Source organism: Perca fluviatilis, chromosome 10, assembly GCF_010015445.1.
Source record: "Perca fluviatilis chromosome 10, GENO_Pfluv_1.0, whole genome shotgun sequence".
Taxonomy (NCBI): Eukaryota; Metazoa; Chordata; class Actinopteri; order Perciformes; family Percidae; genus Perca; species Perca fluviatilis.
In genome coordinates, this window is record NC_053121.1 from 26116195 (window position 1) to 26144117 (window position 27923).

General features: G+C 38.2%; 1 protein-coding gene across 1 annotated transcript in view; it reads right to left on the bottom strand.

Moving 5' to 3' along the window:
* The window catches only part of diaph2 (diaphanous-related formin 2), a 420870-nt gene that overhangs the window by 278865 nt on the left and 114082 nt on the right, over positions 1 to 27923 (bottom strand). The window contains 7 exon segments of the mRNA XM_039812941.1: positions 5244 to 5360; positions 8445 to 8557; positions 10022 to 10132; positions 12888 to 12996; positions 15973 to 16109; positions 16878 to 16947; positions 17050 to 17124. Of these exon segments, the coding sequence (XP_039668875.1) occupies positions 5244 to 5360; positions 8445 to 8557; positions 10022 to 10132; positions 12888 to 12996; positions 15973 to 16109; positions 16878 to 16947; positions 17050 to 17124 (732 nt within the window).

Sequence of the window (27923 nt, forward strand, 5' to 3'; positions counted from 1 at the left end):
TAATTCCAAGACTTTTACTCTATACTGTTGCCTGTAAATTCCAAGGCTATGTTCTGTTGGTACCTTGTGGGTGGACAGGCCATATCACGTTATGAACAGAAATATGAAAGAACACAAAATTCTGAGCCAAAGCAAATAAGAATAATTCAGCATTTAGGTGCACTGTTTTGAAAGCATGAAATGCCATACATTAAGCTTGAGCTGGCGGATTCGCCCACTCATGATTGGAACACGCTAGTGAAAGCTCACACATCGCCCTGCATGGCTTAAGCACTGTGGCACTCGGCTTACAACTGTCACCAATGTACACCACATTATTATCTCAATAAGCCGCCCTATTTTCCCTTCGTCCTCCATCCTCTGCCACCACCAAGCAGATAGAGGCTGGGTGGAGATAACTGGAGACGGAGAGAGTGACCCAGAACTGTCAGGCCCCTCCACAGTGGGCAGGGCTGGGCTCCAGAAGCTAGCGTATGTCCCCTGCATCATTCCCCACCTCTTCTTTTACTTTGGCACCTTCATTTCTTTCAATGATAGCTTGCAGTTCAGCACAGCCCCAGCCACTTGATCCAGCTCTGCTCCACATAACCAGTATAATCCCCATATCACTAGGCTCCAAAAGAGCAGATCTGCTCTATATTTACTGGGTGGGTTTGATGTGCTCCCATTCATTAGGCTTGCAGTGAGAGATTAATTATCAAAAATAAACCAAGCCCCGGAGGGGAGCGCAACAACTAATGTTGTGTTAAGAGGAATGACAGTAGACAGAGCACTTTGCCCGCTGTAGACCTTCTTATTATTAGAAGAATACGTATTATACTGTATTATTCAATTAATTATCATTTAATGTAGATCATTATTTGACACATGCATCAAGGTACCAAGTGTGCTATTGATTCCAATAAAACAATGATAAAAACAACATCATCCTTTACTTTAGATAGAATATTATAAGCACTGATTCCTTGATCACAAAGCCAAAGTCTGTCACGCGTTAATACAACATACTTAACCTAAGACTGCACCTTTAAACGATTTCAACTAGAGTCATGCATTGCTATAACACATTCTCTATTCGCCTATTTTTGTTTTTGTTCTAAGCTGACGGAATATTATACGTATACTATACAACTACCCAATTCTGATCACAACATAAAAAAGGTGTTAACTTTAAAGGTGAAGGGTGAAAAAAGATAGATAGTATATATTGGAAATATCTGCATGTATTGTAGTAATGCATCTTCCATCACCCTAAATCACACACCAGTGATGTATGGGGAATAAAAAGCCTCAGTCAGAATGAATTCCTGGCGTTAACGTCTGTGTTTGTCCTTGCATTTGAGATGGAGGCAGGAGGGAATTTTTTTTTTCAAAAACATATGTTTTCATATGATGTCATAAGAACATCAGTTTTTTTATTTTTTTTTTTTTCATGAGCACTGGCCCTGATCCTTTCTTATTGCTGGCTCACAGAGGGGTAGCTGGACAGTGGAGCCGCGGTGAACGTAGCTGTAACAGCTGGTTAATGTGAAATCTATTTCTCACTTCCTACGAATAGATGTGGAATACATTATTCATAACTCCAAGGGAAAAGCAACTTGTCTATGGTAAATTCATCTTCTTCCTTGCATCCTCCCTTCGTCTTCTTTTTTTTTTAAGTCTTATATCTGCAAAAAGGTCTGACAAAGCAGTGAATGAATCAGTGTCACTCAATTTAAGCCAGTTTCTCTGACGTTGCTCACTGAGGTAGTGCAACACATGAAACCTACCAACTGTCCTTTGGACATTGTTCCCGCCAGGATGATAAAGTTGGTTTTTAATAATACCATCGTGTCGAGTCTACTTACTTTTTTAAATTCTTGTCTTAGTTTAGGTTCAGTCCCAGCTGCCTTTAAACATGCTGTGGTCATAGAGCAGCCTCATCTTGACCCCCTGTTGTCCAATTTTAGACCAGTCTCTCATCATGCAAGTATCTCATCATGTATCTCATCATACAAGACTTTTTACAACAGAACTCTGTTTGAAAAATTTCAATCTGGTTTCAGATCACGTCACAGCACTGAGCCTGCAGTGTTGAGAGTACACAATGATATTGCGCTGTCTGTAGATGCTGGGAATCCTGCTGTATTAGGCATTTTGGACCTCACAGCGGCTTTTGATACAGTGGTCCTTCTCTCTTGCCTTGAGCATTGTATAGGCATCCGAGGCTCAGCACTTAAAGTTCTCATATTATGTTCATTTTCAGGTTCATAATTGTATTTAGAGGTTGTAGCACAATAGGTTTACATGGTTTAATTTTCAAAAAACACCATATTTTTGTCGTACTGCACATTGCTGCTACTCCCCTTTTCACCCTGTGTGTTGAGCTCTCTGTTTTAGCTACCGAGTGAGGCATCGCACTAATATTTCATCTTTGTTGGGCGCACATGTGCAGTACCTAGGTAAGGACTACCAGCCAGTCAGAAGCAGAGTATGAGGGTGTGCCACGCTAGCAGCTAGGCGAGCATTATAACGTGTTACAAAGTGATGCACGTTTGTCCCGAAAGTAAAGGCTGGACTACAATAGAGCTGTTTGGAGCTGTTTACATGCAGCCAATAACCCGTTCAAAACCGGAATATTAGCAATAACCCGGTCACGCGCGGCCATGTAAACACCGGCAAAAACCCGAATATGCTCATATTCCGGTTTTTAAAAACCCGAAAATGATCCCTGGGTTACCCCTTTTCTAACCCGAAATTTTGGTCATGTAAACGCATATCGGCATATCCCCATCAAAAGGAACATTGATTTGTGTTCTGCGCATGTTCTATTCGCAAGGAATCTTGGTCTTTTGAGTAGAGGAACTTCTTGTATGCGCCAGAAAACCTGTGCGCAGTATACCGGAAGTAAACAAGAAGTAGAGGTAAACATGGCGAGACGCAGCACAGCACCACACTTTTGGAGCGAGGAGGAAACCAATTTCTTTATTAGTGTGGTGAAAACCATGAATATAATGTCTTTTGTTGACGGCAGAAAGTACCGAGATAGTGAGATTTATAAGAAGGTGACCGAAAAGTTATGCGAAGCAGGGTTTGTCCGTACATCCAGACGCTAACCGTGCGTCGCCGTTTATGTCGGGATATTGCCAATTGATTACAAATGCCATGTATACAGGAGTAACTCTCTCTGCTCACGCATGTAAACGGGTTATTCCGAATGTTTCAGAAACCCGAATAGTGATCTTAACCCGACCATAACCCGAAAATTGACAGCTTGTAAACGTAGTCAGTGTTTTCTCTGGAAGATGGTAAGTCCCTTTGGGGTGGACTTTGGGCTTTGTAAACCTATAACATGCACAAAATAAATGGTTTAGCTCCTATTTGGCAAATAGGAGCTTCTCTGTCATGATTGGTGACCTCTCCTCGTCACCTGCTCCTCTCTCTTGCGGGGTACCTCAGCGTTCAATTCTTGGCCCCATCCGTTTTCCTTATATATGTTGCCTTTAAGGGCTATTATAGGCAAGCACAACCTGTCATTTCATTGTTATGCAGATGATTTGCAAATGTATTTGCCTATGAAACCTAATGACAATGTTGTATTAAACTCCCTGCTTAGTTGCATTAATGATATGAATTTGTGGCTTTCACATAACTTTCTTAATTTGAATGAAGATAAAACTGTATGTACTTCATGCATGTCAAACAGTCCAGCTTTGAGTTTTGGAGTTACGGCTTCATACACTAAGCCAACTGTCAAAAATTTGGGGGTGACATTCGTTTGCGGCATGAAATTTGACAAGCAGATCAGCAATGTTGTTAGAATGAGCTTTTTCCAGCTTCGTCTCCTGGCTAAAGTTAAGCCCTTCCTTAACATGCACGATCTAGAGAAGGCAATTAATGCCTTTATTAGTTCAAGGCTGGATTATTGTAAGGCTCTTTATGTTGGTCTAAATCAAACCTCCATCTCAAGATGCGCCTTCAACTTGTGCAAAATGCTGCTGCTCGCTTTTTAACAAATACATCTAGACGTGCACACATCACTCCTGTTCTCTATGCCCTACATTGGCTCCCGGTGCATTTTAGAATCAATTTTAAGATTTTATTGTTTGTTTTCAAGGCCTTAAATGGCCTGGCCCCGGAGTATTTGTGTGAGATTTTAACCCTGCATGAGCACAACAAGTTATTGCGGTCTTCAAATCAGCTGGTTTTAGAAGTCCCAAAGGTCAAGGTATAAACGATGGGGTGATTGGGCTTTCGCAGTTGCTGTCCCGAGACTCTGGAACAAGTTACCCACTGACATTCACACTATTACAGATGTAGCTCTTTTTAGATCCAAACTCCAAACTTATTTATTTAGAAAGGCTTTTAGTACGTAGTAGTGGTGTGACAATTTCCTTCTCCTCCTCCTGTTTCTATGTAACCTTTTTTGATTTTACCGTTTTCTATGATTCATTCTTTTTATTGTAGGTTATGTTGTTTTATTTTTGGTTCTTGATGTAAAGCACTTTGGATACCTTCTGGTTGCTGTAAAGTGCTCTATAAATACATTTGATTAGATTTGATAGATTGATTGATTGACTGATTGATTGATTGATTGATTGATTGGATTTAGAGGAATGACTGCCTTCCTGCTCAGTGAATGGCATATTTGCTATTTAAAGGCAGTTGAAAGCTAACTTAAGAGTTTATTTCATAATTCAAAAAGAATGAACAGAATATTATTCCTACTCTAATTATTTGCCACCTGATCTACATTGTTTTATATATGCTTGCATGGCGGATTTCAAGCATTCTGTTTTGCATTTTTTTTTTTTGCATGTATCTGTTTTAAATTTAAGTCTGTTTCATCAAACTGCAAGACCACTTTTTCCGCTCAGATAATGGACTTACAATTTGAATTAAATTAATAAATAAGGGATCCAAGCTAATAGATGTTGCTTTCACATACAACAGTTCTAGGTAAATGACAAAAGTGACAGTAATATAAAGGTAGTTCAAGTTTCAAACATCAATAGGTCTCTTACTTTTGGGAGGATAATTGTAAACAACAAATTTAAATCTGGCTTTTACTTTTATGTTTTCAAAGCCAAACAAACAGACCCACAGAGACAACAACTACATTTCCTGTAAGAAATAATATAAATATGTTCAGAGTGCTGTATGAGGCGTTTCATATCTACTGTGAAAAACAAAACAAAAAAAACTGACATCCAGTAGAGCCTCATGAGGTCATCAGTCAATAAGTAGAAAAGTAAAAATCTTACCTGATGTAATAGTCATTTCTGATGAGCAAAAGGTGCTGAAGGACTGACAGGAAGTAGGCCTCTGAGCCAGTGTCTTTCACCATATTGGACAGGAGATGGTACACTTCATTCATATCAGTACAGGAGCAAGGTTAAGGAAAAGAACTTCATGAAAGTATTTTAGGTTTGAGGTTTAAGTGAATTCATTCAACTTCTAGGGAAAAAAAACAAACAATTTGAGTTCATTATTCAGGTGCAATCAACTCATTGTAAACATTTAATATTTTTTTTTTTTTTTTTTTTTTTTAATTTTTTTTTTTTTTTTCTTTTTTCTTGTTTTTTTTTTTCCCATTCTTTTTTTTTCAAAAACATTCTTTTTTTTTTTTTTTTTTTTCTATATATATTCTCTATTTTTAATTTTTTTTTTTTTTTTTTTAAAAAAAAAAAAAAGGATGTTTTTTTTTTTTTTTTTTTTTTTTTTTCCCCCCCCAACACAAAAAAACACTTACCCCAAAAAAAAAAAAAGTAAATATTTTTTCCCCTTTTTTTTTTCCTTTCCCCTTTCCTAAATAAAAAAAAAAAAAAAACATGGAAAACTCACTGGTTTGAATTGAATGTTTGAGGCAGGAATGATGAGGAGCCGATCATTCGCAGGGCAAATATATGGTTCAGTTCTCAGATTGAAACTGACATGCACTCAGGAGCCAAAATTCATATTATTAAATTGCATAAGGTATTACTTAGGTGTCCTATGTTTTCTCTCCCCAGGAGGAAGTAGTGATGGCTTTGACATGTAACTATCTTTTTATTATTCCATGTTCAAACATCATATACTACATATATGTATTGATTATTTGCTGAGTATTTGTTTAAAAGAAAAGTTTAATAAATGATATTAGTGATTATTCAAAAACAAAACGTTTGATATTGAAATTATCGAATCCCTATATAACCTAAAGTATAAGATAAGCACGAACATTTGAACAAATTTTAAAAAATCCGATCTCTACAGTATGTTAATAGTTAAATTAGTAGTACAAGTTTAATTTAGAAATGATTCATTTGTGTTTCTAAAACTTCTATTAGTGTTCTAAAAGTGTAGCTCCAAGAAGCAAAATGAATGATTTGGAGCCTATTTAATTTGTTTGCTTGAGAATGGAGGATTTCCCGTGGAGACTCATCTTGTTTGAAAAAGTGGAATAAGCCTCTCAGATATGTGCACACATGCAGAAAAAAAGAAAACTTAAGAGACAGTACCATGTTAAGCGTGCAGTAAGGAAAACCTGATTGCCATTATAACATGAAGTGCAGATTTTAACAATGTGTGCTAACATATTTACATAGTTCCACATACTGACTGCAAAGCAATGAAATGACGCTTTAAACGTGGCAGCATGCAGTTTGTTGTGATTTCACTCTACCCTTCTGCTTTGATACAGACAATATCAAATATAAAGTCAAATTAAGACCAAACAGACAGTTATATTTCTACTTCTACTAACATGTTTAGTTTATTTCAAAGGTGAATCTGAAGATTTTGTCAATGCTTTATTTCTTTCCTAATAATGTTTCATCAAAACCTAATAAAGGATGACTCTTTAAGAGAGCATCAATACTTCAGATAATTTATTTCCTCAAAAAAAAAAAAAACTGCAATAAACTGCATTCTCAATTTCCCATGCGATCATCCACACAAAACAATCTGCAGCCACTGCAATGGAGATGATCAATTATTTTAAATACTGTTTGACACTTTTCCTATTAATTTCAACAATGTCTGTAATTAAACTCCTATCCCATATCATTTTTTTGAGAGAGCGGGATGGGAATACAGGCTCCTCTGCAGTATCATTTCCCTCCCTTGTATTAGCTGAGTATGAAGCCTGGGAGAATTACCAATCCTGTGAGATTCAATTATAGCCTCACCACAGCAGCATTTCAGAGGACATGAGAAGAAGCTCAGACTGGGAAAGTATCCAACTAGCTTCATCTATCACTAAGCTGCAGACATAAACCTAATGTAGAATGCCAATCCATTCGATGAAACCCCCTCTACGCTCTCTTTCGCGCTCTCTGTCTCTCACTTTACACTCCCTCTCCAAATAATGAATAAACATGAGTGGCAGTCAAGTGTGACGTAGGCCGGTCAGTGGTGGGGTCAATCAATCACCATTCCGCAGTTTATTAATATTTATTAGTGGCCTGGCGTCACCTCCTCGGCACCTGGACCGTACCGGACACAGAGGAGACGAGCCTCTCCAGGTTAATATTCATGAAACTGCTGGGAGAAACAAGACACATATACAATGCCCAGGAAGTAGACGTACTACCAGCGAGATATCATGCATATACGTGTGTGTGTGTGTGTGTGTCCAAAAAGGGACAGAGGGTAGCCTAGGCATTCAAATAATGCTCAGAGCCCGCAGATCAATACCACATTGTCCTTGGAAACAAACATTGGGCCTTCTCATTTGTGAACCTGCTCAAGCACATCATTAATCCAGGTGCACTTTTTTTTCTCTCCATCTTCTCTCCACACACAGACACACAGACACACACACACACACACACACACACATACACACATACACCTCCCCTCACCTACATGTGTCAACAGAAACTGTCACTCATGGCAGCACTTTGTGCCAGTACTAGAACTCTGGGATTTGGTGGAAGAATAAGGTTGTGGGAATGAACATCTGCATAAACCTAATTTGTCAGCGCCTACAATTTGTCTTTTTTTTAGCCTTATCGACTAATTGTCAGCATTCATACATAGCCGAGAAAAAATTAAATATTAAAAAAAATTAGGGAAGATGAAAAAATTAAAAAAAAAAAAAAAAAAAAAAAAAAAATTATAAATTAAAAAAAAAATAATTTTTTTTTTAAGATTAAAAATGTGAGGTAAGATTTGGAGATAATAAAAAGTCTTACTACAGATCATAGTTTTACCCAGAACCAACAGACAAAGGACAAAAAGTAAGGGGAGAGGAAGATAAGAGGTGGGAGGTTCAGATGACAGGGTTATTTACCTAGTATACCTGGCCAGAGATGGAGCTGGATATTGTGCTATGGCTCCTCAAATCCTTCTCTAATGAACCAAGCCATGAGAGGCTTTAGCCTGTAAAGCTTGACCAAACCCACAATATATACTAATCTCTCGCTGCTAGTTCTGCAGGCCTATTCATCTGTATATTCACACAGAGGGAGGACCAAAAGGATATTCCATCTCAGCGGATGTCATCCAGGCGATGGGAGAGTTCGATAGAGTCCTCCTCCTTGTTCTCATTGAACACCTTCAGCTGGATGTCTAGCTCCTCTGTCTCTTTTAGCTCCTAGAATGAGTTAGACATACAGCACACAGCTGAAAATATGCAGTTATACAAAAGGTCATCTTGCAATGTAGATTATGTCATAGTACCTGCAAGTAATAACTTAGATATAGCTTTTAACAATGTATTACTCCAGTATTTGTATTGTTGTATCTTGTTGAAACTGTTATGTGTCACTGTTAATTAGGCCTTACTGTAAAACATTGTAATACAAGAATATTAGTTTTCCTGTTGCAGCTGTACGGAGAACTGTGAAAAGAGACACACTGAACTCTTTCACTAGGTATTCCAGACAGTACCTATTCCTGCACACCTGTTCAAGCCACGAGGGGCTACAGCAGTGCTCTTTACCACTTCTCTATGAATCACCGGCATTGGGGTTTACAGACGGAGACAGAGCCAAATGTAACCCAATTTCTGCAGGTATCAATCACCTTGCACTGTTTTTTTGGTGCACCATCTGTCTTGAGCAACACTGGTTCGGAGGGAGGTGCACAATGCCACAAAACAAAGGGGGGGGGGAGGGGGGGGAGAAGAGAAGGGCCAAATACATGTGTCAAGGACTATAAGAACAAAACAAATTGTGCTCCTTTTTTCAGTGGAGTCCACTTTTTCTTTGCCAACAGCTACGCTGGCTCCTGAGCATAACTCATAATTAGATGAACGAGTGTCACTTTGAATGTCGCCGTTAAAAGCGGCGAACGTGGCATTCATAAATGGCTGTACACTGAGACTCTCTCATATCAGGGGGCAGAATTGAAGATAATTAAAGTAATGACAGTAATAATCAACAGGAGCAGCTGGGATGACTTATTAACAACTGGCTCTGTGACACGTTCACCCCGCTCGCTACAAATGAGAGCTTGAGTGATGAGTTGGAGCTCGTTTGCCTTCGCCTCATGTGAAGATGTGTAGGCCTGCGGATAATGATGCCAGGACGACCTGTGTGATGAGGAGCTGGCACTGCATCACACTTGTCACAAGCTACTAGTTATACCACGACTACTACTGTTAATTAATAATAATAGAACCTGTTCTTATTCACGGCATTTGTGTAAAGTGACACCAGGATTATTTGTTTTGAAAGCCTGATTGTTTAATCTGAGCACAATTGCATAAATATCACATGCATTTTCTAGCTGTCGCATAACTGAAAATGCTGTTTGGTCATGTGTTAACCATAGTCTAAAGAAATTCTGTTGTTTTCAAGGTTGGACTCTCAAACAGCATTACATTCAAGCTGTAATGTGTTATTTACAGCACCACATATAAAAGTTATGTGGTTCTAACATTATTGCTGAAGCAATACAGTGTTGTATTTATGACCAGAATTTTGACTGAACTGATTGAATTCATTGATTGAATTTATTGATTGACACAGGAAAAAGTAAATATTTGGGCCAGGACTTCCTTTTTTATGCATGTGAATAATCCAACCATGTGCTGTGAGATAGTTTGATAACTCACAGGTAGGATCTTCTTGAGGCCACATCTTAAGAACTCATTGCGGAGATGTATCCGGAAGTCCAGGTCATCGGGGGAGGTGACCAGGGCATTGATCAGCTGCATGCAAGCAACCTGAGGAGTAAACAGACAAAATGGCACAAATGGGACACAAAAAAGATATCCCTTGCAAAACACATCAATTTCAATATGCGTTTTGGAGTGATTACGATTACAACGATGAGAGGACAAAAAGGTAGATAGAGAGAGAGAGAGAGAGAGAGACAAGGAGAGAGAGCGAAATACCAGAAAAAGAGAGATACCGTAGACCAGAAGAGAGATGGTAGAAAGTACAGGTCTGGTGTGTCTATTGCATTATTAATGGATTTATTGGGAAATCGCTGATGAATTATAATGAGCAATAAGGTGTTTCAAGGGAGCAAGTCATGGATAAGTTTTCCTTGGACAGACAATCGATAGCAGACGGAAGGATTCCCACGGACGATGTGAAAGATTGTCTTCTGAAACCTTGACCCTTGGCTTGTATGTGTTATTAAAGCAACACTATGTTTCTTTTTCCCGCTATGGTCGCCCTACAGGTTGTCTCATTGGAACTACAACTGCAGCTAAAAGTTACATAGTGTTGCTTAAATAAGAGGCACAACAATGCTGATTCTGTGTGGCTTCCTGGGTCAGTTTTATTATTTTTCTGGGTTACATTTAACACTCAAACATACAAATCATCTGTCATCTGTATGTATGCCATGAAATACTTTCTTTTCACTCATTGTTTTTGCTTTGCCCACTAAACATATTTCCACACATTCAATAAACCAAATTTTAAGTTATATTGAATAAGCGCTACAATCAAATGTTTCAGCTTTTTGAGTTTTTGTTTGATAAAAGGCAGAACAAAAGAAGATCAGAAATTAATACAATTGTTTTGTTTCTCTGTTACCTTAAAGGGGTTGTAGGCTATTCAAAATACTGAAAAAAAAACAATATGTGAAATACCTACGTTTTTTTCAAGGCCACATGCACTCATATTGAGCGCGGCTGAACCGGCTATCAAAACAAAGAACAGAAAAGTTTGATTTACAACACACACATTGGGAGTGTGACTTCATTCTCTGCACAGGATGCAATTACTCCACTATGTCTTTGTATTTGCATTGTTGATGCAGTACATAAATACAGTACAGTTAGATGCTGCATATTCCCTTGGGAAAGCCCAAGCTTGCTGCAGTAAAGGATGCACCACCTTTGACTCTGTTGCACTAGTGCCAGGCACCAGAAACATGGCAGTCTTCTGCACGTTCCACTAAAGCTTGAGAGCATCTAAGCAATATATGTGCATTAAAACCTGATATTTTACTGTATCCACCAGAGGCCAGACACATAAAAGAAACTCCACCAAATCTTCACAGAATTTATGTGAGTGAAGAAAGCCATGGAGCTCATGAAAAATTCTTTCTCTTCTTGCATCAAGCACCTCAAACATACCTTGGTCATGTACTGTGGAGTGGAAAGCAGTTGTGTAGACGTTGGGGGTGGGGGGGGGGGGGTTATCTGTGATAAGTTTAGAGAGCTGCAGTGGTGCCACAGGGGGGTTCCAAACATCGTAATTAAAAGTGCCACTGCTGGGACAGTTTTAAAGTTGAAATGCTGAGTTTCTCTCGTGCTCAGCAGACAAGCATAGCCTGAACTACGGCAAAAAAAAAAAATTTTAATCACATTAGCTAAGTCTACTTCTACAGCCCATCACAGGTTTTGGATAAAAAGTCTATTAATTTCCTTGAACCCCCTGCATCAGCAAAGCATTTTAATTTACTTTACAATTAGCAGAGCTTCATTTCATTAACGGCAAAATTTAAAGGAAAAACAACAGCCTCCTAATAAAAGAATATCTACTTTCACTTCCACCACCCGCCTCATCAGTTTCCTTCATGACTTTTCCTTCATGACTTCACAATCCCTGCAGTTAAAAAAGTAATTCCTTAAGTAATTCCCTGCTTTTGGTTTCACAAAACATGTTTTAAGCGGTGTTAGTATTGCTGTTGTGTAGTTTTTCCTGCTGCTGAAGAAATCCAGTGAAAACAAAGAGAGGTATGGTGCTTTAGTTGTCCTTTCACACCGAGTCCTTTGAGACCCATCTTGACAGCAGCATTGAAAAAAAAACAGGGTGAAGTATTTGTAAGATGTGAGGAAAAAAATAAGCAGATAGTGAGAAGAGGAGAAAATGTGTGTGTGTGAGAGAGAGAGAGAGAGAGAGAGGGAGGGAGAGAGAGAGAGAGAGAGAGAGAGAGGGGGAGAGAGAGAGGAGGAAGACTAAATGCTTCTCAGGAACTCAACATTGCTGCTTTTTGCTAATATAATTATTCTGTTGTTATAGATAAAGCTCTGGGTGCATTTCAATAGCCTAGTGATCACATCCCATAATGTGCAAGAAGTGCAGTGGGGTTGACAAGTGGACCGAAAGACATTAAGAGAAGCAGAGAAAAACACAGCTGAAGTACAATGGGCCCCAGAGTGGACCACTGTCAATTTCAGTCTTGCCTGGCATCAAATGTGCTCTTCATGACAAAACAGAATTTGTGTGAATGACCCTGCCAGGTTTGTGTTCACTGTATATGGTGGTATAAGTTACTTGCTTATATTTAAGTTTGGGTAGTATGAATCAGTGTGTGTGACTATTTGAGGCATGCTAAATTGTATACTGCATCACAGAATAATGCAGTGCTATAGAGTAACAGTGACTACCGTATTGGCTGTTGAACCATAAGGGTCACTTTTGTTCTTTAAAATGAATAATCTAAAAAAAAGGCAGCGTTGAATGCATGACAAATATCAGACAGTGATTTTAACTGCTTTTTGATGTGTGATTGCTGACCTGGAGCTGCTGGGCTTCGTGGTTCTCCAGACCTTCCACAATTGGAGCAAATCTCTCTTTATTGTTCCTCTCTGCAGCAATTGTCATGGCAGCTAGAATCTTATCCAGGCTGGAAGAAAACAGGGAGCAGGCACAACACAAAAGTCAACAAACACTTTTATCACCTCACTGACAGGACATTTACCCACAATTTTTTAGCTCAAACACCATGTATCTTATCTCCCCTTGTGTGTTGGTGTGGATATTTGCTCGGCCAGTTTTGGTCACCCTGACAAATGTGACTGCTTTCCATTTCTTTTGATGGCAATCCGGAGTAGTAATGGCTGTAGTATCCAATGTTGACCTTATCATGCTTGTTACTAAGCTGCTGCTAGACAAAAACAGGGTAACTATTAGGGTAAATATTTTTAGTTGTCAATTCAATTGCGTTAGAGTGTATTTGTCTGGGTGAGAAAGGGTGCAAATTATAGCAGGGAGTGCCACACTAATGTGCTAATAAACTTATTGAGAAGGTAAGCAAATTGGAGTACTTGCAAGGGCTCAAGGCATCTCAGGTAAATAGAGCATTTGATAATTTCAGCCTCTAACGAGTGAATGAAAAAAAAACTTTCTGTGCCGCACAACATACACACACAAACACACCACAATTAAAGTAAAGCAATTTGGTAAACAGTGATTTACAATATGCACAATAATTGGCAAAAGGTCTCTGTGTCCCTGAAAGGGCACATTTCCTTCATCAATTGAAAATCGTAAGAGCTTAATCCCCTATCCTCAACCTTCTGCCTGAAATACAAGTTCACCTCACTGTTTCAATAAATACTTTAAGAAATAAATAAATAGACACACAAGGCCAAATATTAAAATGTTAGCTGTATAAGATCAGCCAATTTATGCATGTGCAAACATGTGTAATTACACATGCCATATAGGCTATAGGCAATTTTATTACCTTATTTCAACCCAAAGAACTTTCAGGATGACAAAATACTAGCAGTTGCTTTGTAAGGGAGATCATGTGTCTGACCAAAAAGGACTGTATGTGTGGAGAAAGCTTGACACAGAGATAAATGGGACGGCCATGCTCTGTGATAGAGGTTACAAAGTCACAGACAAGCATGGGGAGCTGCATACTGAGTAGCTTTAAAGCCAGTTCAGTCGACGCTTCAAAACAGGCGAGATATATCTGCTTAACTTGTCGTGTTCCCTTTTGATGCTGTCAGCTGAAGTGGGTGTTGAACATGAGCCAGCGTCACAACACTGGTTGGCAGAGGAGTTTCTGAGCAAGAAAGTGAAGCCTCAGCTCCTTTGGCTGTCATTTCTACAGGATCCATACATTTTAATGCACGGCTATGATTATGGCAAACATTTCCATGTTTACTTCAACCTATTTTTGAATACTTTGAAACTGGAGAGAGAGACAGAGTATCTGCATATATGTAAATATAGGTTTGCATATGTTAAACACCTGTGTTTAATGGATATACATTTTTTAGTAAATAAATCAGTTTACAAAAGAATGGCATCTGTGAATCATCTGAAATTAAAAATTATTTGGATTAAATGAATGCTAATTTAGCATTAATATTCCTCTCCTTGATATGCTGTAACTTAAAAACTATTTTAGAAACCATGCAGTCACAGTACCACAATCATACTGTAAAGGCCTATTTGGATGGTCAGAGATGTGAGACACACTGCTGAACTCAGCTTCTCCAACAAAATGTGTGGGTTTGTTTATTTCCACCACTGCATACAGACTGACATTGAAGTGCCATTGTTATTCTAGTCTGGCCCAGTGGGAAACAATAAAAACACCCCTAAATCCAATTTATAAGCTGTCAGCCAGGTTGAGGGTCCGTGGCAAACTATAGAGTAGTAGTTCAACACATTAAACAGACTAAACTGTATGGTCTGACCACGTGACCAAACAAATGTCTATACTGTCTGAGGTCATCTGTAAATGCAGTATAAGCTCACAGTGGGTAAACATGTATGCATGCAGTGCGGTGCCTGTCAGTGTATATGCCACACAGTGGGAGAAGATTGAAACAGTAGTGATATTCCAGTGTTTACAAGAAGCAGCCGTCTCCTTCCATCTTGCTAAACATTACAGCCAGAGATGGACTTTCGTTTTATATATATTTTTTCTGTCATCAGTCAGGATTTTAAATTGGTGTTGTGCTGTTTCCATATCAGCTGTGATTTATTGAGAAATATAGGAAAATGTGTCCCTCGCTCAACTTTGAATACTGAAAACTTGCTTGCAACTTTAAATGGAGGTTAGGCAAGAGTACTTGAAGGGTCAGTTCATCCAAATTAGAAAACAACATACCCTTAGGTAAGTGGGAAAACAGCCATGCATATTGTTTTATTTGCAAATGTTTTGAAATATCTGACACTGATGCGTTATTATGGAACCCATGCAACTTCTAGGCAAGACCCGCCCTTCAATAGCATTCACACACTACTATTAGCCAGGCGTCCATGCTTACGCAAGGTAACATAACCCGATTTGTTCAGGTCCTATCCCCTGACCAATCGGCTATCCTAACCTTAACCACTCGAGGTCAATGCCTAACCCCAACCAATCGAGCTGCTTCGTAGGGCGGGACTTGCCTAGAAGTTACGTGGGATCCATAATAACGCGTCACTGATACCTCTGGACTATGTCTCCAGATGAAAATAGATCCAATAGAAAATGTCCACAGGGAGGTTTGCAGATTATCCTTATCCTTATTTTTTCTTGGGGCAGCAGTAGAATGTCAATTGCAAATATTTTCAAATGTCTGCAACTGAAGCTCCCAATTACATAATCTGAACTGTGACAAGATCTGTACCTTACTTAACATTCTTTGCATATAATTTACATGTTGAGTGGGTGGGCATATGATAAGCTATATAGAGATGTTGCTTTAATGGTATGCAAGACATGAGAAAGTGTGTGTGTGTGTGTGTGTGTGTGTGTGTGTGTGTGTGTGTGTGTGTGTGTGTGTGTGTGTGTGTGTGTGCGTGCGTGTGTGCGTATGTGTGTGTGTGTGTGTGTGTGTGTGAGAAACGATCAGGTAATTTGACTTCAACTTACATGTTTTCCTCTCCAATAATACAAAAAGCAGAGAGAATTTTGACAATCTCAGTCATCATGTTGGTCTGTTTGGGGTCAATTGCTCGTGCCAACAGCAACAGGCTCCGCTCATCTCCCAAGATACTTTGCAGTCCATACTGTGAGACATGGAAGGGAGGAGGTAGGTTACAGAAACGGTCCCTTGGGTATAAATTAATGAGAGCATTTGCATTTATGGAGAACTTTCACTTCAAGTTAAAAATGAATTATACAAAGAAGCACTAATGTACGTAGTTATAGTTAGCCTTAATTTTCTTATAAGGAGGGACAACGAGGCCATGGGAGAAAATGGAGAGGATGATAAATTAATTCAATTCAGGACAGGACTATAGGGACAAATACTTATAGTCTCCTGTACCTTTTAATCTCCCCATAACTGAAGGAACGGGCAGAGATGACCATGTGTGGGGATTAACTCTACGAGAAGCAATATCAATAGTTCATCTATCCTTGAAATATGTGCCACTTTTGAGAAATGAGCCAGACTTTCCAAAAAAGGATAATTAAAAGATCTGAGACCGTGGGCCTGAAATGGTAAAATTAGCTCCACTTTGCTGTGCCACTATCCCAGGCTTGTCAGAGTCCAGATTCAAATCAGGTTTTGAGTCCTGGCCACCTGAGCTACTATTAGACATTTCTACTATAAGTGCACAAAGAGTGGCTTCTGTACTTGTAAGTGATATTTTGTTATTGGTACAAAATACAATACATTACCTTTACCCTTCTAATAGTTAATACAAATCTAATTCACATTCCAGGTCGTTTAGGACTACATCCAAGCAATATTAACTCATCATGCATGTCTAGTGATGTAGAATAAATGATCTAATAAATCAATTGTCTTTTCTTTGTTGACTCATACTAACCTTATTGTTCATAAAAGCCTTCAAGCATTGGATAAGTTTATGCTGGTTCCGTTTATCAATATTCTCTTGCCTGGAAAAAAAAACAACAATGAAAGGGATATTGAGAGTATATGAGCAGAACCTGGTACTATAAAAATTACACAGAGATGGGATGTCATAGGAAATCACTTACTGTTTCTTGTCCAGCAGCTTCTCCAAAGCATCGAGAAGAAGGCCAAGACCCTCATAACCAAAGTTGTTAACCCAACTGGAAAGAGGACAAAGAGACAAACAAAAAAATCTGTTACAAAACACTAATATATAAAAATAGTTTTTGCCTTGCTGGTTTACTGTAAGCCATGTTAATTTACAGAATAAAGCAAACAATATTGAATAAACCTCAGAGGAAATTAGTCATTCAGACTAATATCAAAGGTTTAACACTCACTTGGATAAAGTGACTGTTGTAGTATTTAAATCCTAACAGGGAGAGCTGCAAATAAGAAAAAACACCCTGCCCCTGAATTCGTTCTCAATGAGTTTGAATTTAAACTGTATGTGTGTGTAACCCATCTACAAACAAATGAACACCCATCCATCTTAACTAGTGTTCCCATCGCTAAGTCGTTTGTATCCAGGCCCCCCTGTGAGCCGCTGTGTTCCTGTGCCAAAAGATTAAGCAATGCAAGAAAGATAACACTGTAATCGATAATGGATCGCAAGAGATAATTGGCTATAAACCACAGCGTATCGGGAGACGGCAAATGATCCAGTACAGATGAGCCCGTTTGTCTAAGCCAAGGGAAGAGAGAGGAAGGAGGAGGTTGGGCAGCACAGTGTGGTCACAGTCAGATTATGTCATTAGCATGACTTGTTTTCAGGCCCCTAACTGTCAATAATGCAAAATGCATGGAGCAATTTTCTGACATTAATGGGGCATAAGTCAATGATTTATCCCGCCTTTTTGACAATGATTTGAAATAATAAAGGTTTGAGTATTAAAGTAATTTGTATTGAGTCAGTGAATTGGAAGAGACCCTCAATTAGGAATAAGATGCATTAGCTTGAGGCAACTGGCAAAGTCGAGCTGAGGTATTTCTGTGATCTCGGACAAAATTAGCACACGCTACAACCCACCACCTACAACTACTCAACTGTCATTAACAGACATGCAGAACCAATTTATAAGTTATTGATATTTAGTGTAGTGTATAATAATGATAATGATGATAATCTGTTTTCTTAATAAAAACAAAACACCATAATGTTGCAAATTTACAAATGTCTGTTTACAATAAGCCTTCCCAGCATATGCTTTGCAGATATTTAAGAACATAAAAAAGAAAGAACAAACTGGCTTGGTTTACTGCAGAATACCAATGCATATACAGCATATATATTTGTGATACAGAGGCGGTAAGAGTAAATGAGAAAGTGGGACAACAAAGAGGGAAAGGATGCTAGCTGAGGGGAGCACAATTCAGTAAATCCAGTCTTTGTTTTTGCTCCTTCATGTCAGTCTTGAGAGAACAGGAAATGGAACCAATATTTGTGAAGAGAAATTCTGTTCATAAAACAGTGTAACTGCAATATGAGATTCTGGTAATATATGGACAAGTAAAAGTTCTACATAACTATTGTGTCTAATATGCTTTTTCTGTTATCACAGCAAACAAGAGGTTAATGTATAGTATGTCGACTATGCTGTACTGCTTGCATTACATACTTCTCTCTACCTTCAAGAAAGTGTTGATTTCTAATTTGAATTCATTTCTAATCCGAAAAATGTTGACAATTTTTCACACTTAACTTCTTATTTATTATTATTATTTTCACAATCATGACTAAATGCTCACTCTCGTTAAGGAGAATCTCTTTGTCGAGGGGATTCTTTCCCCACTTCCTGCTTTCTAGGGATGCAACAAGGCAGGTCAGCATTAAGTTAGATTTAGACTACATTATTTCCATTTGATACACTGACAATACTTTTAAAAATAGAGGTTATTCATTTTCTTTCTTTCTGTTTTCTCTATTTTGGTGTAAAATGCTAATAATTGACTCAAATTAAGAAATAAATCATTTTTACAGGTAGATCTTTATTTATTTTATTTATTTAAAAAATGCAGCGATAGGAATGTCTTCATGATGATTCTCTTGATTACCAGAACAGAGCAGAAGCGAGGCTCTAGAGGACAATAAGAGAAAATGGACATCTGGTATGCTTGGAAATGTGCTTTCATAAATACACAAAATTTAATTTAATGTGTCAACAGTAAATGCTAAACATTTGTTTAACACCAACGCTCCAACTTTGGAAAACATTTTATTTTTATTTTTTTTTAGTTCTACGTCACACGTTTATGTAGTGAACAACATTTGGTTACACCCTTGGTGCTTTCAGGTACCCACAGGGCAGAACTGGTATATTTTGACATAAAAAAATGCTTTATTGAACATCATTGCACAAAGTGAGAACTAAAAACTTGGATGAACTGCAATTTAACTAAAACTTGGATAAAGATAATCTAGAACAAACACGTATACTCTTATAATGGCTTGTAGGAAAACATCGGTACTTGTGATGTTTTCCTTGAGTTTACAAGTCAGAAAACTTTATTAATAAATACCTTCAACACAGAGTGTGCACTAATTAAAACATAATATGAATTAGAAATTTTGCAACGAATGTTTGTGGGAAATGTCTGCAGTCTGCTCTATCTTTACCTTCTCTCTATTGTTGTTAGACTAAAACAGAATAGACAAAAGAAAGGATGGACTGTCTGCGCAGAAAGTTTTTCATCAAAAATGTATGCCTTGCAGGTTTGCAACATAATGTAGTCCTCCACAAGGTTTTTAAGGCTCTAAGTGTTTTGACCCCTCCCTACATCCCAGACTGTCCATCATTTTCTGTCCCCTCACGTATACCCTTAGGTCCTTTGCAGCTTTCCTTCTGAATGTCCCCAAAGATACCACAAAGAAAATGAAAGATGGTCCTTCTACATTGTTTGTCCTGAGGCTATGCAATGTCCTTTCTGTTCATCTGAGAAAACTGCCTCAGTGGACAACATACTATTACAACTAATAACACAAATAACAATGCTAATTCCAACACTACTAACACAATTCATCTTTGTAGTAATTGTAATGTTACTACCACCCACTTTAACAGGCTGCTGGCCTACTAGTCTAATTTATTCTCTCCCTCGTAAAGAAAAAACATTAATTATTCCATCGTATGATTAGCATCAATTAAGTTCTAAAAAAGATTCAGATTAAAAACCCTTGTTGCTTAAGAAGTAGAGGAGCGCTTGTATTGTGGCTAAAGCGTTGTTTGGTCAAACATAAGGTACTTGTTTCTCTGGGCCATTAAAATATCAGTGTAGCAATTCCACATTGAAGAAAGAAGAGGTCAAATCTGTTTCCTATCAGTCTCTTCTCCTAATGTGGGCATACATCCAAGGATTTCATTAACTTTGGTGAGAACTTGTTCATCTAATATTGATGGCTATAATCCTCTAGTTAAGTGCCACCAAATTGTGTTACTTTCTGCAATCATGTATATTCCGCAGGCAAAATGAAAAATTCATGGTCGGTCTTAGGGAAGCAATTTGTTATTTTATATTTTGAGTTATTTCGACTGGCTGGACGCAATTACGTTGTAGTTATGCTAACTGCTATAAAATGTATGCATCGAAAATCTCAGATTAGCCCAAAAGCAAGTGTTTAGATATAAACAAGAGGTTTACTGGCAAGATGCATGTTCCCTTAAGAGCATTTCAGTCACATCGAAAGTCCATTATGTTGTGGGCTTGATGTTAACTTAATACAAAGTCCACAGTACGTAGTAAAAATGTCTTGAAGTGAGATGACCATCGGTCTTCCTGTCAAACAACATTTGTTCCCCAAAAGACCAAAAGACGTTACTGACTTTCTGCTGCTATAACAAATGTAGTTATGCATGAGCAAATATCCATCCATATATTCAATTTCTATACTGCTTATGCTGTTCAGGGACATGGGAGACTATCCCATCATGCATTTCGTGAGGGGCAGGGTACACCGTGGACAGGTCACCAGTCAGTCAATCAAAGGGCAAACGCATATACTCAGGGAGGGAGAATATATCGAGGCAACCTAGAACATGTTAACTCCACAGAAACCCCCCAGAAGGCCATCTTGCTGTGAGGCGACAGTGATAAGCACTGAGCCACCATGAGAAAATATGTACATGTATATTGGCATGTGTGCATTATGTCTCTCTCTTTCTCTGTTTATATAGCAACAGTATTTTCAAGCTAAACAGCACTGAGTCTTTGTGCTGCTTTAAATAAAAACTATGACATTCAATCAATCACCTCCTCACTACATAATTCAGTCATGGTGATGATCATCAGTGTTGGCATAGCTCATTTCAAACTGTACTTCAAGGTCCTTCCCTAAAACATAGAGAAAGGGCATGAACAAAATAAGCTGCAGTAGAACTTCAGTCGCTATGCATGTAGTATCAGCACCTGTTTCTATTTGTTTCCTCTGCAACGCACATTATCATACATTTTGCCAGAGTGGACATAGTGGCACTCATAGCGCCACTCCAGGCTGTTCTCAGTGTCTTGCTCAAGAGAATACAAGTAGTTACAGTGTATACAGTACTGTATATTGCTAAAAGCAAGGACATAATACCATAGCAAAGGGTGGGTGTAGAGATCTGCAAATACTTGGCAAGTGAAATGTTGGTAAATGATGAAAAGATTAGTGTGCATCGCCAGCCACAGTAAGTGACTCAACAGCAACAGAAAAAGTGACAGGCAGACACTCTCTTACTGTTTCTGTTTGACTGGTCGCTGGTCTCGTTTTTAGATGGCTTGCACACGCATTGATTTCAGTCTATAGAACAGTGTTATTATTTTATGATGTTTAGGTGGGGAGATTTGTTATTGAAAGCTTCTGTGCAAGTGCTACATCTTTCATATTGTATTACAGGCAAAGCCATACAACTGCCCCTCTGTGGGAGTACTGACCTATTCAGTGCTACAGTATTCCAATTGAAGCCCAAAGCTTCATGCAACAAAGAGCTCTGAACATTATAGCTTGAAACTAAGCACCACCGGTGTCTGCTTAGTGATTTACCATGCCAAACATGGAGCTACATTATACTTTGATCAATTGAATAGCCAGCTGAAATAACTATAATGCACAGGGCATATCAGATGGCCGAAATTGGATATAAAATATTTACCGTACTTTTCTGTTCATCACATCTCAAAAAAGAAAGTTTAAAAAGAAAAAGCCATTAAGTGCAACAACTTTAGTTTTTTATTTACTTAATGTCATGCTTTGATTTATTTGATTAAAATATAATTCTGTCCCCTAACAGTTTATTAAAGCTTGTGGCCTTTGTAACAGTTGTCTACAATGTCCTAAGATACTAAATAAAAGAAATTACAGGAGCACCGAATTAATCACAAAAGCTATGTGGTCACACAGGGTACATCTTCTTTTGTGTGCTGTTAATGTAGCTTTGAGCTGTGCAGTTTGGTGACTTTACATTTCAGTTAGTTAGTTTGTAGTTGTTACTGTTTTATCTATCTCAAGTCATAACATTTATGTAAATATATAACAAATAATAAAACTAAGGTTGAATGGTACAAAAAAGTAATATCACTAAGTATTCAATACTTGGTTCAAGATAAGATAATTCTTTCATGTATTTACCGAATGTAAAATGAAAATTGCAGATGACACAATATACAGCAAGACTGATACAAAATACAGCCCACAAAACCTTTTCTTAGCCTAGATTTTATTAAGTAGTGTGCCATAAAGCAAAATGAAACTAAAGGTTTTTAGCCATGCAAGATGTCTCATTACCCATATAATTGTTTTTAGAAAAAAAAATGTTTGGATGGCCAATAAATCAAGAGCTAATTTTAATTTTGAATTTAAATAGATCCAGACCAACTGACTTTGTTATCTCTAGACCCACACTGCTAGCTAGTCTAAAAATGTCTATTTCTGAACCTTAAAAAAATGTGTACGGTACAAGCTATCAATCCTGTTATAATCTAATATACAAATTATGATGAATTCATCCCACATCCTATCTATGAAACTACACAAAACAAATCAAGACTGCAAAACATAACATAAACAAGCAGGTACCTGTACTGTAAGCATCAACAAACAAAAGAAAAACGTTTTTGTTTTTCTTACAAAATCCTTCATAGAATTATTTAAACCTACCACACACTGTTTCCTCTCTTGTTTTGTTGACCCTTGTTCATAGAATCCTTCACCTCACACAAACGTAAGTTAAATATTTAAAATAACGCTGATGGATATGGTAGAACCAAGGTAACACATACAAAGAGCAAAAATCATTGACCTGCACACTCTCCATCCAAGTGGCAGGTAGGTCACTCCACGTATGGTAGTGATGCGTGGCTCACATTCTCAAAGTCCCATCGCTGCGGTAAAACAACAACAAACTTTGAGCTAGCAAGCTTCACGCTGAAAATTTTAAGTTTTGAAGAAAATTTGGATCGTGCAATAAGGCAGGCCTGCTTGGTTCTTTTGAGGAATGATTGTAAAGATTTACCAAGAATATGTTTAGGGCATTTACTGTCAAACTGATGTTTTGGGACTGATTGGTAGGGATTGCTATGGACGAAGCACACACGGCAATACACTGATAAGAGCAAATAACCATGTATCACATACTTTAATATTGTATGTGGGGTGCAAATGTTCCACCAAAACAAGTTCCCTTCCCGAAACAGTTTTACAGAGCCACCGTCGCGGTGTCTGGAGCTTAGCAGCGCCCAAGACAAGTGTGGTTGGTTTAAAGTAGGGCTGTCAATCGATTAAAATATTTAATCATGATTAATTGCATGATTGTCCATCGTTAACTCACAATTAATCATGCATGTTTTATCTGCTCGAAATGTACTTTAAAAGGAATATTTCTCAAGTTTTAAATGCTCCAGTGGTATTTGAGACTTACTCCGGTGTTAACTCAATTCACATTGACAGTACATGAAAATAACTTGTGAGCGAAAGAAGTGTGAGAGATTGGAGAGTGTAAGTCTTTATCAGAATTAAACCAACTAGTAAGTGCAGACAGCTGACAGAACACCATGCTCCCCGGTCACTTTGAAATGACCCCCCAAGGAGTGCAAAACTGAAATTTCAAATTGCTACCCCAAACAACACCAAGGATTCCTATACAACAGTCCTTACTGCTATGTGGTGGTAGACAGAAACCAGTTGTGCAACTGGCAGATTGCAGGTTGATATGACCAATTAATCTAATTGTTCTGCAAACTGTAAATCTGTATGGGTTGTGGAAGATCAGAGAAAGAATCGTCAGGTTTGATGTCATGTATCTACACGTTCCTCTGGCTTCTGCAGAGATGAGTTTGAGAGTGAAATGCAGTGGCAAGCACCTCTTTAAAAGAACAGATTCTATTTTCAAAGCCATAAAGTTGCCATTTTGATCAAGCTTTTGTCGCTGTCACCTTATACTGTACAGTAGATGTATAAAAACCCTTTGAAAACCGTCAGTGTACACCTCCCAGAATGTGCACGTATGTTTGTGCTATTATTTGATCTGCTGGGAACTACTAAAATGTCAGGACAGCGCTGCAGCTCTCCTTAATCCTCGAGCAGACACGATGACTTCCGTAGGTTCGGAAAGTTGATCAATGCTTTTATTCCTAAGCATAAAAGTATGAGCAAATATGAGTCACTCTAAGAATTTAGACCAGATTGGACAGATTTCCTGCTCAGATGTTTGTTAAATATGGGCTCAGATCACATGAGATTTGGGATTATGTCCCACATTGAAAAAAAATAGGAAAATATTAGAGGTTGGCCGATTTTTGGCAATTTTTACCTAATCGGCATCGGCCAATATCCGCGAATTCGGCAGGGAGGAGATTTTCGGTACGAACACGGGTAACAGGTAAGAGTTCAATAAATGTTTTTGTTGGGAAATTTTGTGTATCTTAAGTAATTATTAGTGTTACATTTTATCTTTCAAATAGAGGTTTAAAAACAAGCACATATCGGCCAAAATAAATCGGCAATCTTTATCGGCCATCGGCTGACCCTGATTTCCAAAGATCGGCATTGGCATCAGCCAGAGAAAAACCCATATCGGTCGACCTCTAGAAAATATTAATATATGTTTGAGGATATAATTTTCAAAAAGATTTTGTCAAGCTGTCCTGTTCAAATACATGTTAAAGATAAAATATGCACTATATTATATATTGTTTTGTACCCAAAAGCATCATATCCTCCAAAATATAAACCAAGGCCAAATTTAGAAACATGGATTTCTGAATTATGTATGTATCACGTTGGGGCTGTAACAGATATGGGTATCTTGGAGGTTAACAGATGGTGTCATAAAATGAAATAGACATCACTCTTAAAATATACCCAGACACTGAGGACATTTATGTCTCCAAAATCGTTTTCACTGCCTGAGGAAGAAGGGCGCACGTCAACTCTGAAGTCAGCCGCAAGGGTAAAAACTAGTTAACTTGCTCATTTCTGGCTGCTTGTCACGTCTGTTGAAGACAGTGTCATAACATTTGTGCCAAATTTAACAGTCATATAAATCTCTTTGAATGCTATAAAATGAGAGTGATTACACCATCCTGAGACATAAAGACAAAAATAAGTTTGGATTCACTAATGACTGAATTATTTCTGTTACTTTTGAAAACACTGACGACCAGAGAAATCTTTGCCGACAGACATCTGCTAAATTATTATGTCATTTTCACATCTTTCCTGTCTCGTTTCTCCTTGACAAGTGACACAGCAAACTTGTCTGAGGCCTGGAGGTTTGTAATACTGGGAGTCTAGAGAGTAGAGTCCCACAGCATGGTGCACAGAAAATTACCCCAACGGTAAGCTTCCACCCCCACTTTCATTCTTTGCTGTGTGTGTAACAGCCACAACATATTTTATGGCCCTGACAGGTTAGGTTTTTGGATATCTTGTGTCTCTCCCCCTTCCTGAAGGATGTTAAATCTTGATCTTCACGGTAGGAAATTAAATTGCTATATTTCCAATACTCTACAAAGTGATGGGATGGGAACAAATGGTGCTTGATCCTGAAATTTCAAAGGCATCAGACTCTCATGTGTCCTCCTGAGGTAGCCTGTTCCCCTCAACTCCACTAAGGACATCCGATTTTTTTAATATTATATTTAAAATGTTCAAATTGACATGGAGTCTGATTGAGCTTACAAAAGCACTATCCAGGATAACAAAGTGTATATAGAGGATCAATTATGGATGGTTCACTGAGATAGGGAGCTATTTCCACATGAAAAAATGACGGAGTTCAAACGGTTATTCATCCCTGTAAGGAATCTATGTCAGACAAGGCTGGCCTATTGATGTCTGACTACTGCACCTAAGTCTTCAAACAAGTATCATTCATCAGTGCAGCGTTAACTCATTGCTGTTGCATTGAGAGGCACTATTCACACTTTGTGTCTGTGCCAAACAAGATTTCTGGGCTAAGCTGTCAAGGGGTTCTATACAGCCGCTGAGACGTTTAGATGCTCATATTTGTACGAACAGTCACAACAACAGATGGACAGATGGATATGCTGTTTTGTGCTGGTGTTGATTCGCTGTTATGCACACAGTGGGCAGAAGAGGCCAATGGCTGAAGAGTCGGGATATAACAGTGCCAGTTAGTGCTTCTAATAAAAATGTATTTGTGCCATGGGAGTGGCTTTTCTTGACACCTTTTAATTGTCTTGGTTTTAATTATATGAGTACGTGCCATACACATAAAATGTAATGACAATCAAGTACAGTAATATCTTTCCACCTTCCAGTAGGAATTTCATTGTTTAAATCAAAAAGTATGATTACAATGTAGTTTGATTGTCTACAAAAATTATGTTTGTGGTCATAAAAGAGTTTATTTAACTGTAATATAACAAACATAGATTAAGAGATGAGGGAATTTGGTTTATTTGAAGGTTTGCTTTAAAATTATAAGGGAAGCACCTCCACTGTACTTGACAGAATTATTAGTGTTTGTCGGTATGTTGTTTAATGCTTTATTAACATGTGCGTTAGGACAGACAGTCAATAGGACGAGCAGCTGTATGTTAGCAGGCATAGTAACTTTAAAGCTCGTAAAAAGCCCATTACTAGAGATCCATGCAACCCTATGTGCTCAGCTACAAGCATTCAACTGAGAAGAGCTGGTGAGGCTGATTCAGACTCAGAGACACCCTGTGTGGCAGAGCAGCAAGATCATCACAACAACCAGACACAGAGAGAAACTCTGGTGTCAGCAAATGTCTTCTGCCTCCATAAAAAGACCCCACAAGAAAATGCCCTTGAGAAAATGTCAGACTTTTACGGTGAAGATTTCACATAATGAAAAGTTAGAAGCCCAGTTCAATTTTGCTTAAATTTGTCTTAGGGATCTGAGAGCTAGCAGATCTAATATGAAAGTCACTGTCGGGATTTGACAGAGTCATATTGTAATGCTGAGGGATAAACATAGGGAACTGAAAGGCTAGAGCCATGGATGTGTGCTCTGCTGCTCAAAACCACTAAAACCACTCTCCTATTTTTATATTGGAAAGTCTACTGATAGAGCAGCAGCTGAACTAGAGCTGAGGAAATGAGCTTTAATCAAACTTCTTTAGAAGTGCAAAAGTAAGGTGTGCCCAATCGTGCAATACAAAATTCTAATGTACATGATACAAAATTAAAGAGTTTTGCTCTAGTGACTGTATAAAAAAAATGAATATGTTTTGCCTCTTGAAATATCAAATTCCTTGACATATTTGTACATGGATCTAATCACAGTTTTGTGAGACAGAGACTAGAAATTGTGAAATGAGAAAGAAGGCTGGACTGAAGCACTGCAGGATTTCTCTCCCACTCAATGAGAAAGTAAGAGGGTTGTAATTTTCTGTAAGTTGGCATCTCACTTCATGTCAGTGGATTAAGAAATTAATGAAAAGTGGCTAGTCAATCTGACACTTCTAAATTAAGGAGAGAGCATCCAAATGACAAAAT